We start from the raw sequence: 16,078 nt of genomic DNA, 5'->3' as shown, positions 1-16,078 counted from the left end.
CATGAGGGATTGAGCTGCTTCAATGAGGTGGCGATTTTTCTGTTTGGCCACCCCATTCTGCCGAGGTGTATAGGCACAGGAATTTTGGTGGACAATTCCTTTAGAGTTTAAGAACTCACAAAGGGTCTGATTAATAAATTCACGCCTATTGTTACTTCGAAGAATGGCGATTTTGGTATTGAACTAGGTTTCGACGGTGGTGTAAAACTGTTGAAAGACCGTCGTCACTTCAGACTTGTTTGTAAGAAGAAACACCTATGTAAGACGGGTGTAATCATCGATGAAGGTAACAAACCACTGTTTACCTGATACCGTTATGACATTCGAAGGGCCCAAACATCACTATGTATCAGGTGGAAAGGCCGGGAAGGTTTGTAGGGTTGTGAGGTAAAAGACGCCCTAGGCTGTTTAGCACGGATACAAATATCACACGACAAAGATGACACATTCACATTTTGAAATAAATGGGGAAATAGATATTTCATATAATGAAAGTTTGGATGTCCAAGACGAAAATGCTATAATAAGAAATCAGTTTCAGAAATAGTAAGAGAAGACAGTAAACAAGTGCTAGATAAACTCCTAAAAGAAGCATCTTCGGAAAGAAAATAGAGCCCCCTATTGTGTCGGGCAGTGCCAATCATCTTCCCCGAGCTCAGGTCTTGAAAAAAAACATTATCTGGTGATAACACAATTTTGTAGTTCAAATCTCTGGTTAACTTACTCATTGATAGTAAATTATACGATATTTTTGGCACATGTAAGACATTATGTAAAATCGGTCCTTGAATTCGGGATAAGTGACCCTTTCCTGCAACGGGGGCAAATGACCCACCTGCAATTCTTATTCTCTCATTTCCAGCACTTGGATAATAGGAGAAAAATTGGTCAGATGATCCAGTTAGATGGTCCGTTGCTCTGGAATCAAGGATCCAGGATTCATCTCCCTCAACAAAGAAACTAAAGGAATGGGGAATACCTGACTGTACAAAATTGTCGATTCCGACTGTACCTGGATCCACCTGGCTCGTCCCTGGAGGGGCACCATCAACTGCTTCACTAACGAAGGATCGACCGGACTTAGATTTGTCGTTCGGAGGACGCTGCTTGCCATTTAGAGGTCGGCCATGTAATTTCCAGCACTGATCTTTCGTATGCCATGGTTTCTTACAATGTTCACAAATTGAAGGGGTCTTTCCATTCTGTTTGTCATTCTCTAAACCCAATGACTTGACTCCAAATGCAGCAGAGTCCAGGGTATTAGGCGTTGTACCATTCATAGCGCTGGTTCAATCTTCTTCCAATATGACCTCTAAGCAAACTTCCATCAGGGACGACATTGGTCTTTATCCCAAAATTCGGCTCTGAACACCATCAAACTTCGAGTATAAGCCAACAAAAAAAATCATAAACACGGTCATCCTCCTCAATCTTCGAATACTGAACCCCGTCAACTGGGCAATTCCAAACTATTTCCTGACATAAATCCATCTCTTGCCACAACAGTGATAATTTATTGAAATAAAATGTTACGTCAAGTGTCCCCTGCTTGCACTCATGCACCTGTTTTCTCAAGGTATAAAGACGAGAAGCATTCTGCCTCTTTGAATAAAGTTTCTGGACAACTTCCCAGATATCCCGAGCAAAAGCTGAATAAAGGAGAGGCTTCCCGATCTGAGGCTCCATACTGTTTATTAAAATTGAGCGAATGAGGGAATCCCCCCTTCCATATCCGTTCTTAAGGATCCCCAGGTCTGGGTATTTCCCTTGTTAGGTACCCGAACTTGTGCCGCCCCTTGAGAACCATCCTCACAAATTATGACCAAGAAAAGTAATTTTGTCCATTAAGTTTTTTGCCAATAGAAATTTCGGCATAATTGCCTACAAACCCAGACATAATGTTTGTGAAAGGTAAAGTAGGGTAAGCAGTTACCGGAGTTTCTGAACATAACGGAACCCCCGGGTATGTATCTAGTAGAAAATCTGTTGATGGATTGGCCGAAGATCTAACGCTGCCCCAAGTGCAGAAATTTGCTGCTGAAGATTTGCTAGTTGCTGTTGAACACTAACAGTCCCACTATGAATCATTGTAGGTTGTTTCTGCTCATAGATCCCTGAAGATATCATTTCTGTCAGTGTGGGAAAACCAATGGGAGGAACTGGCTGACCAGAGGGCAAACAGCGGGAGATAAGTATTTGTTGTAAAGGGTTTGATTGGACCGGGTTCGGCTGGACTGTGTTTGGCTGGACCGGCTGATTCAAGTGATTTTGTGGGTTCTGGTAGACTGACATATCGGGCATGTTCGGAGGGCTTGGAAGATACGATGGGTTATGATAGATCAGTAGATCGGGTGTGTTCGGAGGGTAGGAGGAATTGAGTAACGCCGGAAGGGAAAAAACCGGAGGATGGGAAGACGAATGACTTGGAAATGTTTCGCCGGCGGGATTTGGAATGGGATCTGGGTTGCAATCTGGGTTGCGATCGGTTAAACTCGGTGGCTGGAACAAGGAAGACGTCGAAGGCAGGCACTCGTATCTGGACTGGACTAGCGACGGATGGTCGAGTCTCGACGGCAGCTACGCCAGTGTGTTTGAAGTCGTCGATGGTAACGACGAAGGTCCTCCGACGGCAGTGACGGCTGGATCGATTAGGGTTGGTTGGATCTGAATCGGTCCAATTAATGACCGTAGATATTGGTCAACGGTAGCCCTAATTTCAGTACTGTTAGAATTTTCTCTTGGAGTTCCATCCCCTACTAGAGTCGATGACTGAATCTCTTCTATTCTATCGATGTTCTCATCACCATGCTCTGATACCATCTTGAAAAAGTTAGGGAAGAAAAAAAAACACCAGAATTACGTAGAAAAATCTAGACCAGGGAGAAAAAACCATGATAAGAGTTTTTTATTTTTAATTCAGATACACAGTACACAATACAGGAACAGGTATAAATAATCAAACAATGAGAAACCCTAGACTGATAAAAGACAAAAATACCCTTAGGACTAAAATATAATTTCAACAGGTAGCACTCCCAACACTCGACAAGGTCCCTTGCTCCAAGCATTATGCATTTCTTACCACTCCATTTGTCCAATGAAAAGCTCTGCCACATACGAAATATTGAAGAACCTAGTCAATTTATGAGCATACAAAGAGAGAGTGCAAGACAACACGACTGCTGATTCAACAAAGTGACAAAAATGTACATATAATGATATAAATCATGGCATTTTGATCTTTTGTGAATAGGACTGGTATAATTGTGCATACAATGAAAAAATATTATCCAATATTTTTGGATTTCAATTACCACTCACCCACTAATTTCCAATGTTTCAAAAGCAAAAAGCAGCTCGAAGCTTTTCCTCTTGTCAAGAGGAAGGCATACGTCTTTACGCAGTATTAGGCGTAAACCTCAAATAGTGATTTAAAAATATTTTACAAATTGTAAATTGGTATGATTGAGTACTACTAAACATGATGATCATATAAAAGTAAAAAGAAAATTCACCCCTACAATTTTCACTTAATCAAAAATTCTAAAAGGATATCTTTATCATCACTATTACTTTATATTATTAATACAATTATTTTATACTATAAATTTTTGTTACAACATAAAAAGTAGTCCTACTTCAAATTGTCACAATTCAAGTCTTGATATTTTTGAATAATTAGGCAAATCACTATTATTTTTTATCATTAGACGATGTGTGGAGATTTTAAGCCTCGGTCCATTATCACAAAGGCATAATCCTCTTATGGTTCAGTGAAGGCGTAAGTTTTGAGGCTAAAACTTAGAGCTTGACTCAAGGTTAAAAATGTTAACTAATTGTTGTCCAATTGCTGATGTATTGTGAAAGAGGATAAAATTTCGAAGGCAAGTACCTAGAATGAGAAAAAGAATCTTTTCAACAGGACATAGATAATAAGAAGCTAGAACTGTCGTAAGGAGAATTTCAAAATTTTCTCAAACTTCACACACCAACAAGAATAAAATGCGATCATAACAGAACTGGATTCAAAATTTCAAATATATTCAATGAAAATGATATTCGTGTTAACCTTCTTAAAGATAATTTCTAAAAGTCTTGTTAGAGGAACTTGAAATGCGAGGCAATGACCTAAAGAAATTGGGGGAATCGGGAAGTTACCTTGTTGGCGTCATCAATGAGCAGCGGAGTATTGCAAAGGGAGAAGAAAATATCCTTCTTGGAACTGGAGATCGGATCAAAACTCAGATCATCAGGTTTCGTTCGAGAGATCAAAACGTTATAATCGGAAGGAAGGACCTCTCCCAGGTGATAGCTGACTGGGCCGCTGCATGGAAAGTCCAGGAAACCGTCGATGACTGCAGCCATCCGATGGAGCCGTCAGTGACAAGATGTTGGCTATTACTCCTTCCGGTATCAAAGAGAACTCAACAATTTCTTTGCCCTCCGTTTTGCTTCTCTTTTTCCATGAAAATTTCACAAAATGACCCAAAGGCAAAATAACTTTTTTACCAATGACTTCTTTTCTACCGGTAACCTTTTGTCCATGCAAAATTTTAAAATTACCCTTAATTTTAAAAAGTCTTCCCACTAAAGGCTTCCATCTTCTTCTTTATATTCAATACAATACCAGCATTTCACCCAAACATTTATTCCTAGCCAATATTCTATCAATAGCATTGAATAACATTGTTCTCTCGGAGTGTTCTCTCAAAGTTTTAGTCCAACATCTTCGTTGATCGCTTTCATCGTCAGATTCAGAAATGAAGAGAATATAAGTGATATTCTACAATATTTCTTATCCCAAATCACTTTCATAATAAGTGTAGATATAAACGATCGTATACTAATTTATAAACGACGTGTAGTAATTTATAAACGATCTTAAAGTAATTTATAAATGATTGTATAGTAATTTATAAATGATCGTATATTTAGTATTGTATATGCGATCGTATATAAATTTATGAACGATTGTTTATAAATTATTATACAGTCGTGTAATAAATATATATACTGTCAGTCATAATTACAATATTTGCTTAAGATTTGTTTATCCCATTGTAGATCAATGACGCTGTTTCACATCTTTGTACGATTTGGTGGGGATGGGGATGAGTTTGGAAGGAATTATATTGAAGGTCATATGAAAGGTCTAAAAGTTAGAAATGATATAACATTCAGTGAATTAGTGAGTATGATGCACCAACGATTGAATATCGATTCGAATATGTTTGATATACACATCAAATTTTGTTACAATTTATTGGTCCTAGTTCCCCGATTGACATAATCGACGATGAAGATCTTAGCTTTTTTTAGAAGGCAGTGATGCATCCTAGATGCCATTATTTGTATCAGTTACACCTTGCGAAAGTCATGGAGTACACATAGACAATTTGTACCAGCATTGTAATCCAACTGATCAACCCATTTCAACTAGTCAAAACTGTGGGTTTGCAACCATTCCAACACGTAATATTCACACCATTTCTTCACTGAATAATCATATTGAACCATGTAACTTGGGGGAATGACCGAAGTGAAACTTGGTTTGGTCACAACAGTGAACCCAGATATACTTCACAGTTCAATATTGAACATGGATATGGACAATCTTCAGAACCACAAACTTCTCCAACACCTTACATCCATGTTCCAATCCCACCTGCTCCTGTCCCACCAGTTGTGATGCCTTCGGTTCAAATGCATTCCACCATTCCAACATAACCATTTGTAGATATACCCAGACCATTAGAGGGCACATCGTATGACGACCTCATCACAATACCTCATGACTGTCTGAATGACGAGGATATAAAGGTCGGTCAAATTTTCTTTTCGAAATATGATTTATCAATTAAATTATCGATGCTTGCAATAAGAAAGAACATTGACTGCCATGTAAAAAAGTCAACAAAGAGCTTACTAATTATCCGATGTTCAATGGAGGAATGAAAGTGGAGGGTCTATGCAAAAAAAAAATATATATATATATATATGAAATAAAGTGATTCCTTCAAAGTGACGAAATATGCAAGCGAGCATACATGTTCTCTCGAATTGAGAATGAGTAATCATCGAAAAGTAAAAAGTTGGGTTATTGGACATTTAATCAAGTCCAAATACGAACAAGTTTGTCGAACTAAAGGAAATCAAGCACGAGGATTTCCATGAGCAGCGGAAGGGATCGTTCCAAATTCCATTCGAATTGAACACAACAGTCTAAAATGGAAACTAACAGGTCATGCACAAATAGAAATTACATCATGCTAAACGATGATAAGAGATAGAGGATGCATACCTTTGAAGAACCATTCTTCACGAATCCCTCGATAAGTCCAAATGTGTCCACAGCAACACTCGAACGCAACGATCGGAACACCATGACCCACAGCATGAGCACAACGAATGGCCAACAGCTCCTCGAAACCAATCAAGTTCCACTCGATTCACGAACTGAGTGAGGACACCACCACAATGGTTAACTTGGTATTCTCGGTGTGATAATCTAGAAGTTGTGGGCTCTGTATGATCTTGGCTTGAGGAAGAGACTGGAAGTCTACGATCGAGCAAGTGGGAGATAATACACTATCTATCATATAGACGATGTGCTCGATCGTTTAGTAAACGGTAGCCTATCATATAGATTTAGCCACTCGATCGTGTAGCTACAATCAGCTGAATGACTATCGTATAGTCAAAGATCCACGATCATTTAGTCAAAGGTAAGCGATCACTTAGCTGATCGTGTAGGCTCTCGGCTATCGCTTAGTGAAACTCTTTCACTTGATAGCTTATCCGTGAGTTCTTTTCGAATGAAGTAAGTCCTCTAAATTTAGGAAAACCATTTTCCTTTTATCTCACGGTTACCATAAAACCACCAATAACCTTTCACTCAATCGGTTATTAAAGAAAAAGAAATTAATTATATATAATTAATATATTATAAATAAATGATAATCAACTTACCATATTATATTTATAACCTAGAGTTTTAATATTTCATCTCATGAAACATATAAACCATAGTTCTTTTTCTATTTTATGATACTTAATGTAAATCATATTTACATAATTTCTCCACTTGATATATCCCATACATCACACCAATTATATCATATATAATTGAATTTCCTCTTGCTAATTTGAACACTTCAAATCAACCCCAAAATCTGATTCTCAACTTGAATCCATTGAGCTACCAAGGGGACCTTATGGACCTGTAGCTTGAAGCTCCAACGGTACGTGAATAACTGTCTAAACTCTTTAGTCACGGGATCCACCATCTGTTAACTGTCGGGCACTCCACTAAAGATCGACAACTGTACTCTTCTCACTAACAGATATATTTTTGTGTCCATATTAACCAATCAATAGTGTGATAACCCTTCACAGATTGATCAGTGATAGAACTATATCACTGCCTATCACTGATCGAAAGTGATATAACTCTACCACTATCTATCAGTGATAGAGCTCTATCACTTTGTATAGCTAATAGACAGTGATAGATGTCTATCATTGTCTATCAGTAGTAGAGAAATGTTCACATCCATACATAGTCACATAAAAAACTATCTATCTACACAACAACAATTCAAAAATAAAGAATAATAAAGTGATAGAGTGGTAGAGTTCTACTATCTATCAGTGATAAAGCTCTATTACTTTGAATAATTGATAAACAGTGATAGAGATCTATCACTATCTATCAGTGGTAGAGAATGTTTGTAACGACCCGACCCCCTAGAACTTAAGTTAGGCCGTTACTAAATACATGCATGTACTTGGGATTGTCAGGTAGATGGAGTCCTTCTTTTCAGTACTCTATATAAATAGAAGAAAAAGAATTTCCATCTCGCCCGTTTGTGAGTGCTAAAGGATGAACCCTTCCCTAGTCAACTTCCTCTTCTTTGGAGTGCCATCTCAACGTAGTAAACTAGCTAACTACCTTTCCTCTGGGCGCATACTAGAAAGTCAACAAACCATAGCATTTCGGGTTGTTAGGTTACAGGTGTGGTTCTAGCTGTATTGACCGAATCCTTTGGTGTAACTGGTTATTCCTTACCTCGGGACCAAATTGGTTATTGAGCAGTCAAAATTGTAACAGGTGTACCGAAAGCTATTCCAGTAATAGGGTCTTCTTTGGTAGAGTTATTACGCGGAAGTGCTAGTGTGGGACAATCTACCTTGACTCGTTTTTATAGTTTACACACTTTTGTATTACCTCTTCTTACTGCCGTATTTATGTTAATGCACTTCCCAATGATACGTAAGCAAGGCATTTCTGGTTCTTTATAGAGAATAGAAATCATAGATTTGTAATTAGTTATTTATGATTACTCGGGGGAGGAAGAAGAGTATTTCATTGTTGCAAATATGGATTATTGAAAAATCAGACATGTATTTGGATATTTCCCTTCAACTCCACGAAATTTGATTCGTTATTTTTCAATAATAGTTGAAGGAACTTAAAACGACACTCGGTTATGGCGAAATAAATGCTAATTAAATAAAGTAAGTTCAAAAGACTTTCATTAAATTCAAATACTAAAATAATAGTAGGGTACCCAGAAATCATAAAGGATAATAAATAAGTCTGAACAACGATTCTTAAAAAGTAAGTTTTAAACATCAAAACTAAAAGTTAAGAGGAACATGAAAAGGATTCTAAATCTCAAAACATCAACTCCCCTTACCTTCTCAAAATAACAAAATATTTCTCAAATCCTTTCATCTTCCCTTATCTTTTCCAAGACCAATAAATCCAAGATGCTCTATTTTACTTTCATAGTGAAATATATCTGTACTAAAACATGTGACTAGGAAAGTGAAATAGAGCATATTGGATTTATTGGTCTTGGAAAAGATGTGGGAAGATGAAAGGATTTGAGAAATATTTTGTTGTTTTGAGAAGGTAAGGGGAATTGATGTTTTGAGATTTAGAGTCATTTTCATGTTCCTCTTAACTTTTAGTTTTGATGTTTAAAACTTACTTTTTAAGAATCGTTTTTCAGACTTATTTATTATCCTTTATGATTTCTGGGTACCCTACTATTGTTTTAGTATTTGAATTTAATGAAAGTTGTTTGAATTTACCTTATTTAATTAGCATTTATTTCGCCATAACTGAGTGTCGTTTTGAGTTCCATGCATGCATATATTTAGTAACGGCCTAACTTAAGTCTTAGGGGGTTAGGTCATTACAGTTGGTATCAGAGCGGAACCTCTCCCACTAAGATGTGGTTCGGGGACGAACTAAGCGGAAGCTGGTGGGCATGTAACGACCCGAATTCAAGAGGTATATGAATGAACCGGTATCACATCCGAATGAGAGGGATCCTGAGGACATGAAAGTATGGTTAAGAAAGGCTTAAAAGAATTGAAAGTTAATACCTATACCAACAAGGTACACATTCCTTTTCGGTGGCTCAATCATAAGAACTCCAAAGTTAAACGTACTCAGCTTGGGTCAATCCTATGTAAAGATTGTATAAGAAAGATGTTAATATATATATAGCTCAATAACTTTATATAAGTGAAACACAATGATAGAGCTTTGTTCTGATAGAGAATGATAGAGCTTTATCACTGTTTTGATAGAAAAATGTTCACATCCTTACATATTACCGAAAATCTAAAAAAAAAATACAAGAAGAAAAAAGAAGACCATCATATGAATGATCTGAAAACCTAGAAAAGAAGAGAATAATAAGAAGAAAGAGCGCAAGACAGAAGAAAAGAAATTGGGGAGAGCGAAGAATCCATTATCAATGGTGGACGAAGGATAGAAGAAGCCATTATCAACGAGGAAGAAGCCATAGACGGACGGTGCATAAAATCAAAGAAGAAAATCAAGAAAGAAACGTACACTTACAAACACATGAAAAAAATCATATCGTGGTCGATGAAGAAGATCGACGAGGAAGAAGATCACAGTGTCGAGAAGGAGAATTGGTGAGAAAGAAGATCATGGCATTCGATAAGGAAGAAGGAAGAACATCGTTCAACGAGGAAGACGGAAAATAACGCACGACAAATCAAATTTGAAGAAAAGGAAAATCGGCGAGGAAGAAGGATATTTTTGGTAATTTGAAGAAAAGGAAACTTGGAATTTTTATTTTGTTATAAATTGTAAATAGTTTTGTTTTTTTCCTATTTATTAGAATTACATGGAAATAAACTTAATTTTCAAAAACCAAAAACCAAAAATCAAAAATCAAACGGGCCTAAACTTCCAATTTAATCTATTAAGTTCCTATAAATTCAAAAGTAGAACAAAATCAAAATGGACAAATCTAACTGCCATTATATCATTGACATATTCCATATTTCTTACAATCAATAATCTATCGAACTTGAAATTTAAATTTCATAAATGATTAAAAGTGGGAGAACCTATTCAAACACCTATTAAATATAAAGCTGAAAGTTAAGTGTTAGTTTGTATTACAATTCATGGCTGAAAATAAGTGAAAGTAAATAGGATTATTAAAATGGATTTACCTACGACACAATCTTAGAACTTTTAAAACCATATAAACAGAAGTTGAGCTTAAATTTATTAAATCTAAACTAAGAATATTAGAATCATAGAGAAATATATAGTTTAAAAAAAATTACTTAAAAGCAAAATAGTTAAAACATTTCTCCTGTATTGACATCCCAAATCTCCACTCTCACACCCTCATATATGAAAATAGTAACAATCCCATAGATATCTTTTATAGTTTTCTCAAATCTGTCGATTTACAAAGCAAGGTCTTATGTTCTATTTTCATGGCGGTAATAGCAATACCATTGCTTTAATAAAGTTATCTATACAACAGGGCGGCTGGGTTTAGGCCTAATCTCAATCCCCTCAACAACAAGGCCACTCTTAGCAGAAGAGCCCTTCACCTCCATAAGAGCCATCTCCACTTCATCATCTCCATCACCACTTTCAAACTCCCCCAATTCAATTTCAAACCACCCATCGTGTCTCTCCGGTGGCCACTCTAACCCTGCCATGTCTTCAGACTGAGGCCTCATCATCCATGGTGCGTGACGGCGCCGCCGTTGAGGATTGTCCAAATAAGGGTCCAAACAAACACTTTTCCGATGGGGTTCAGTGCCAAGAATTCCCACTGTGGCATCAGCAGGATTGATATTGAACCCGTAGTATCTACGTTGCCTCATCTTGAACACAAAATAAGCTGCATAAGTAGTTTTAGGAGACAACATTCTGCAACTTATTCTTCCACGTATTTCAAGCCACCACACATCGAGGAGTACAGCTACCTCTGCGAACCTGATTCCACACACCCACATTAAAAAAGCAAAGAATTAAAATTGGGAGAGAGAAAAAGATTGAGAATACGATTTTGCTAAAATCTCGGACTTTGAACCTTGAATCGGTATGGTGTTCCCAACTCCAATAGTAGGAGGTATCACCCCAAACGATCGATAGGTCCCTTGCTCCGAGCATTATGCATTTCTTACCACTCCATTTTTCCAATGACAAGCTCTGTTACACACCAATGGTTCAACCCACTCAATTTTTATGTAAGAAAAAATAAAGTGCACAAAAGTTTCATCGTTAATCCTATAAAGTGCACAGAAAGCTTCATACCAATGATTCAACCCACTCAATTTATGTCCTAAAATTTTAAGACAACAAAAGGTGATGGAGCAAGAACGAGTTTTTAACCCAGAAAAAATGGAACAGAAACTAACTAAACTGGTATTACGTTAGATCATCTATTGTCCACAAAAAGACAGAGAATGCGATTTGCTCCAATCTCAAATGAGGATGGCGACGGAAAGACTTATCCCCCCAAACGACCAAGATGTCCCTTGCTCCAAGCATTATGCATTTCTTAGTTCTTACATTACAAGAAAAATGAGCTCCTCCGACACCTAAATTGGCCGTCAGGAGCTCAGTCATCAGGAGACAGAGTGTCTCCTGATGAAGTAAAACATCGTTGGGAGTTCTAGAACTCCCGACGCCGTAAAGAACCGGCGGGAGGAACTCCCGACGAATAAAAACTCCCGACGCCATATCCTAACCCTGAACTCCCGAAGGATCTCCCGATACCATTTTGGGGACAAAGTTTGAGTTTTATGTGTGTTGGTTCTTATTTATGAAATTTGTGTGTTTTTTTTTTATGTTCGGGAGGTTCCATGCTTATCGTGGGGGTGGGTAGAGTTTGATTATACTCATTTTGTCGTTGAACTTGGAGTTCTTGTGTGTTTATGAATGTTTATGAAGTTCTAATGTGTTGTGGGGGGTGGGTTGAGATTGGTTTAAACCATTTTGGGGACAAAGTTTAAGTTTTATGTGTGTTGGTTCTTGTTTATGAAATTTATGTGCTTTTTGATGTTTGGGAGGTTCCATGTTTGTCATGAGGGATGGGTAAAGTTTTGATTATACTCGTTTTGTCGTTGAACTTGGAGTTCTTGTGTGTTTATAAATGTTTATGAAGTTTTAATGTGTTGTGGGAGGAGTAGATTGAGATTAGTTTAAACCATTTTGGGGACAAAGTTTGAGTTTTATGTGTGTTGGTTCTTGTTTATGAAACTTGTGTGTTTTTTGATGTTCATAAGGTTCCATGTTTGTCGTGGGGGTGGGTAGAGTTTGATTACACTCGTTTTGTCGTTGAACTTGGAGTTCTTGTGTGTTTATGAATGTTTATGAAGTTCTAATGTGTTGCGGGGGTAGTTTGAGTTTTATGTGTGTTGGTTTTTGTTTATGAAATTTGTGTATTTTTTGATGTTCGGGAGGTTCCATGTTTGTCGTGGGGGTGGGTAGAGTTTGATTATACTCGTTTTGTCGTTGAAATTGGAGTTCTTGTGTGTTTATGAATGTTTATGAAGTTTTAATGTGTTGTGGATGTTTTGTTTATGAAGTTTGAACGTGTTGTGGATGTTTACCGATAATGACATTTGAGTGTTTTTGCTTTATTGTAGAATGCTGTTCAGAGATGAGGTTGGACGATTGTTCAGGATGCTGTATTCCAGACGTTGTTTTCATTTTATTTCTTCTATGTATTTTTTATATGAATGTTTATGAAGTTCTAGTATCGGCTTTGCTTTATTTTAGGATATTGTAATTTTTTATTTATTTGTTATAGTATGGACTTTTTTTTCGTTATTTTATTTATTATGTGAATCTATTTATTTGGTTAATTATGTTTTACAGGTTGATCAAATTTTAAAAAATTACAAACTATAAATTAAAAATATTTAAAAGACAATTTTCAACTAATGAATGAACTCCCTACGCATATATTACTGCATCGGGAGTTCCTGTAACTCCCGACGCATAAAATAAACTGTCGGGAGTTCGAGCACTCCAGACGCATGAAACAAATCGTCGGGAGCTCGAGAACTCCCGATGCATAGAAAACGGCGTCGAGAGTTAGTCGAGGAACTCCCGACGCATGTATAGGGCGTCGGGAGTTCTTCAAACTGCCGACGCAGTATATAAGGTGTCGGCAATTGGGGGAACTCCCGATGCCCTATACATGCGTCGGGAATTCCTCGACTAACTCCCGACGCCTTCCTTTCATGCGTCGGGAGTTCCTCTCCCGATGGGTTTTTCCTGACCAAACTCCCGATGACCCATTATTCTCTAGAGAGGCTCTCTCAATGCATTTTCTACCCTTTTCCAGCTAATTGTTACGGGAGAAGTTCGATTTCTTGTAGTGTTACCACTCCATTTTTCTAGTGACAAGCACTATAACATACCAATGATTCAACCCACTCAATTTATGTCAAATGTAAAAAATGGGTAAAAGAATGTGCACAAAAGCTTCATCTTAGTCCAACAATAGATATATATATTAAACGGTGGCTTTTCGTTCTTTTAGTTCACTAGTTGGGGGCTAAAAATAATGATCTACAGCGGAAATTGGCGTCAGCAGAGGCTTAGCTCACCCTCCCATCTGTATCTCAGTTCATAATTCTAATAACACTTAAACTTGATGTAAAGAATAACTGAAGAATAAAGCATAGAAGCTACCAGAGAACTTACAAATATTACTTTATTTAATAAAATCTAAAAGATTAGAGCCCTTACTCCAATTTAAGATGTTACCACCCAATTGTTCGATGAGTATTGAAAACAAGTTAAAATTTTAAGACAACAAATGGGGATGCACTACAATGAGGAGAACTAATTTAAACCCAGAAAAAATGGAATAGCAAATTAGAAACTCCGGTCCAGAAGATATCAAAAGTTTCCAAGCACACATGAACAAGAATTTAAATACATATGAAAAGTTAACCTTATTAAGATAATTGCATAAGTTTATGTTGGAATCCAAGATTACTTCGAAATTAAACTTACAATGAAACTAAGTTTTGAGGTTTTTAGCATTTGTTGGAATGTATTTTAAATTCTAAAATTAGGGGAAAAGGTATGAAATAGAATCTTAGTATTTGATAAAGGGGTTTGAGTTTTTAGAATCTGTTTGGAACAATATATTCTAAAATACATGTAAAGGTAGATGTAGAATCTACAAAAATGAAAAGATTTGATATAAAGAGAATCAAATGGGGCCTCCAAAGTCAATTTGGAAGAAATCATTTACAAGAAAGGAACCTTCCGGCAGGGGTGAGTCAGAGTTGGGGGAATCGATAAGCTTACCTTGTTGCCGTCGTCAATTAGCAGAGGGCTTTCGCAAAGGGAGAAAAAGATCTCCTTCTTCGGACTAGAAATTGGATCAAAATTGAGGTTGCTAGGTTTCCGGCGAGAAATCAAAAGCTTCCAATCGGTGGGTAGGAGTTTGTCCCATACAATGTCTGACTGCGCCGCTGCATGGAAAGTCCTGGAAACCGCCGACGATCTGCAGGCATCCGATGGAGTGGTCAGCGACAAGATCTTAGCTACGACTCCTTCTGGCAGCGAAGAGAAATCTGAAATTTCTTCCCCCTCTGTTCCCTTCTCCTTTTCTTCTTCCATCATTACGAAGACTGAGCAATACAATAGTGAATTGGGTATTTTCTTTTAAGGGAAAATGGGATATATCACTCGGGAAATTTGTACGAATGACCCAATTTTTGGGTCCAAAATGTGAAATGATCGATTTTTAAAAAATAATGTCAATTGACTCTCTACTTATGTCATCACTGGATGAGATTATAAAAATTGTCCCTAATAACCGTCTCACTCTCGCTTCGCTAACCTCACTCTCATTGTCTGTTCATCTTCCATCGTGATGTGATTGTTTATCACTATACAATTGATTTGACAATTTTCACGAAATTTGTTTACAACTTAAAATCGTTAACACATAGCAAAATGGTATATTCTTTAAAATCTAAACTTCATTTAAACTGTCATTTTGTTAAACGGAGATTTATTGAACGAGGTTTTCTAGAGCGAAGTTTTTTGGAACCAAACAGAGTTTTCAGAATGGGTTTTTCAGAACGGAACAGACTTTTCTTGAACTTGGTCTCATTGGTGTTTTGTAGAAACGTGGTCTCAAAATAGGTATGTAAATAGACATTGTAAAATAGCATAACGAAAGGGGTGTGAGAAAGAGGGACAAAGAGAAAGGTGGAGAGAGCGACATTGGGCGATAGCGAGAGAGTGAGATTGAGCGACAGCGAGAGGTGGGAGAGCGAGAAATGCAAGAGCGAGAGCACGTAGGAGCGACGGTGAGAGAGATCCATGTGTATTACTATCTGCTTAATAAAAAATGTTCTCTTGCTTTGATGTAACGACCCTAGTTTCCTACTACATTCTAGGATGCTACTTCATGCATGCATAGGTTTAACCGTACAATTTCTTTTAAAGCATCAAATAAAAGAGCCAAAATTTATTTAAACAAAATAATTTACCCTTCGGGTACCCCTAAACTCTACTTTAAAAATGAAGGAAATTAAATGTCAAATAATAAAATTGATTTATTTTGCATGAAAGTGTAAGACGCCTAACTCCTAGACCAAATTTCAAAAATATGATACAAGGTGTGAAAGCAGTAATTGGCCATATTCATCCTAATGGCCAGGTCACTTTGTCATGCGCCAGTCTGTCATTACCCTTACCTGAAAATAGGGAAAGAAAAATCCTTGGTAAGCAACCCACTCCTGG

The 16,078-nt window shown here is 37.2% G+C and overlaps 1 protein-coding gene across 1 annotated transcript; it reads right to left on the bottom strand.

The window, feature by feature from the left end:
* Positions 1-10,605: 10,605 nt before the first annotated feature.
* On the bottom strand, positions 10,606-14,990 carry LOC120070696 (F-box protein PP2-B10-like). The gene is made up of 3 exons (XM_039022540.2): positions 14,630-14,990; positions 11,388-11,506; positions 10,606-11,290 (listed from the first exon to the last, which is right to left on the bottom strand). Exons 1-3 carry the CDS (start codon positions 14,945-14,947, stop codon positions 10,819-10,821), a joined length of 909 nt encoding a protein of 302 aa, XP_038878468.1. The 5' UTR covers positions 14,948-14,990; the 3' UTR covers positions 10,606-10,818.
* Between the last annotated feature and the right edge of the window lie 1,088 nt (positions 14,991-16,078).

The sequence above is a fragment of the Benincasa hispida genome, chromosome 2 (assembly GCF_027475165.1).
Source record: "Benincasa hispida cultivar pf3 chromosome 2, pf3_genome.v1.1, whole genome shotgun sequence".
In the NCBI taxonomy this organism is placed as follows: domain Eukaryota; kingdom Viridiplantae; phylum Streptophyta; class Magnoliopsida; order Cucurbitales; family Cucurbitaceae; genus Benincasa; species Benincasa hispida.
Note: the sequence above shows the minus strand (reverse complement) of the source record. Positions and strands in the feature narration are given on the sequence as shown.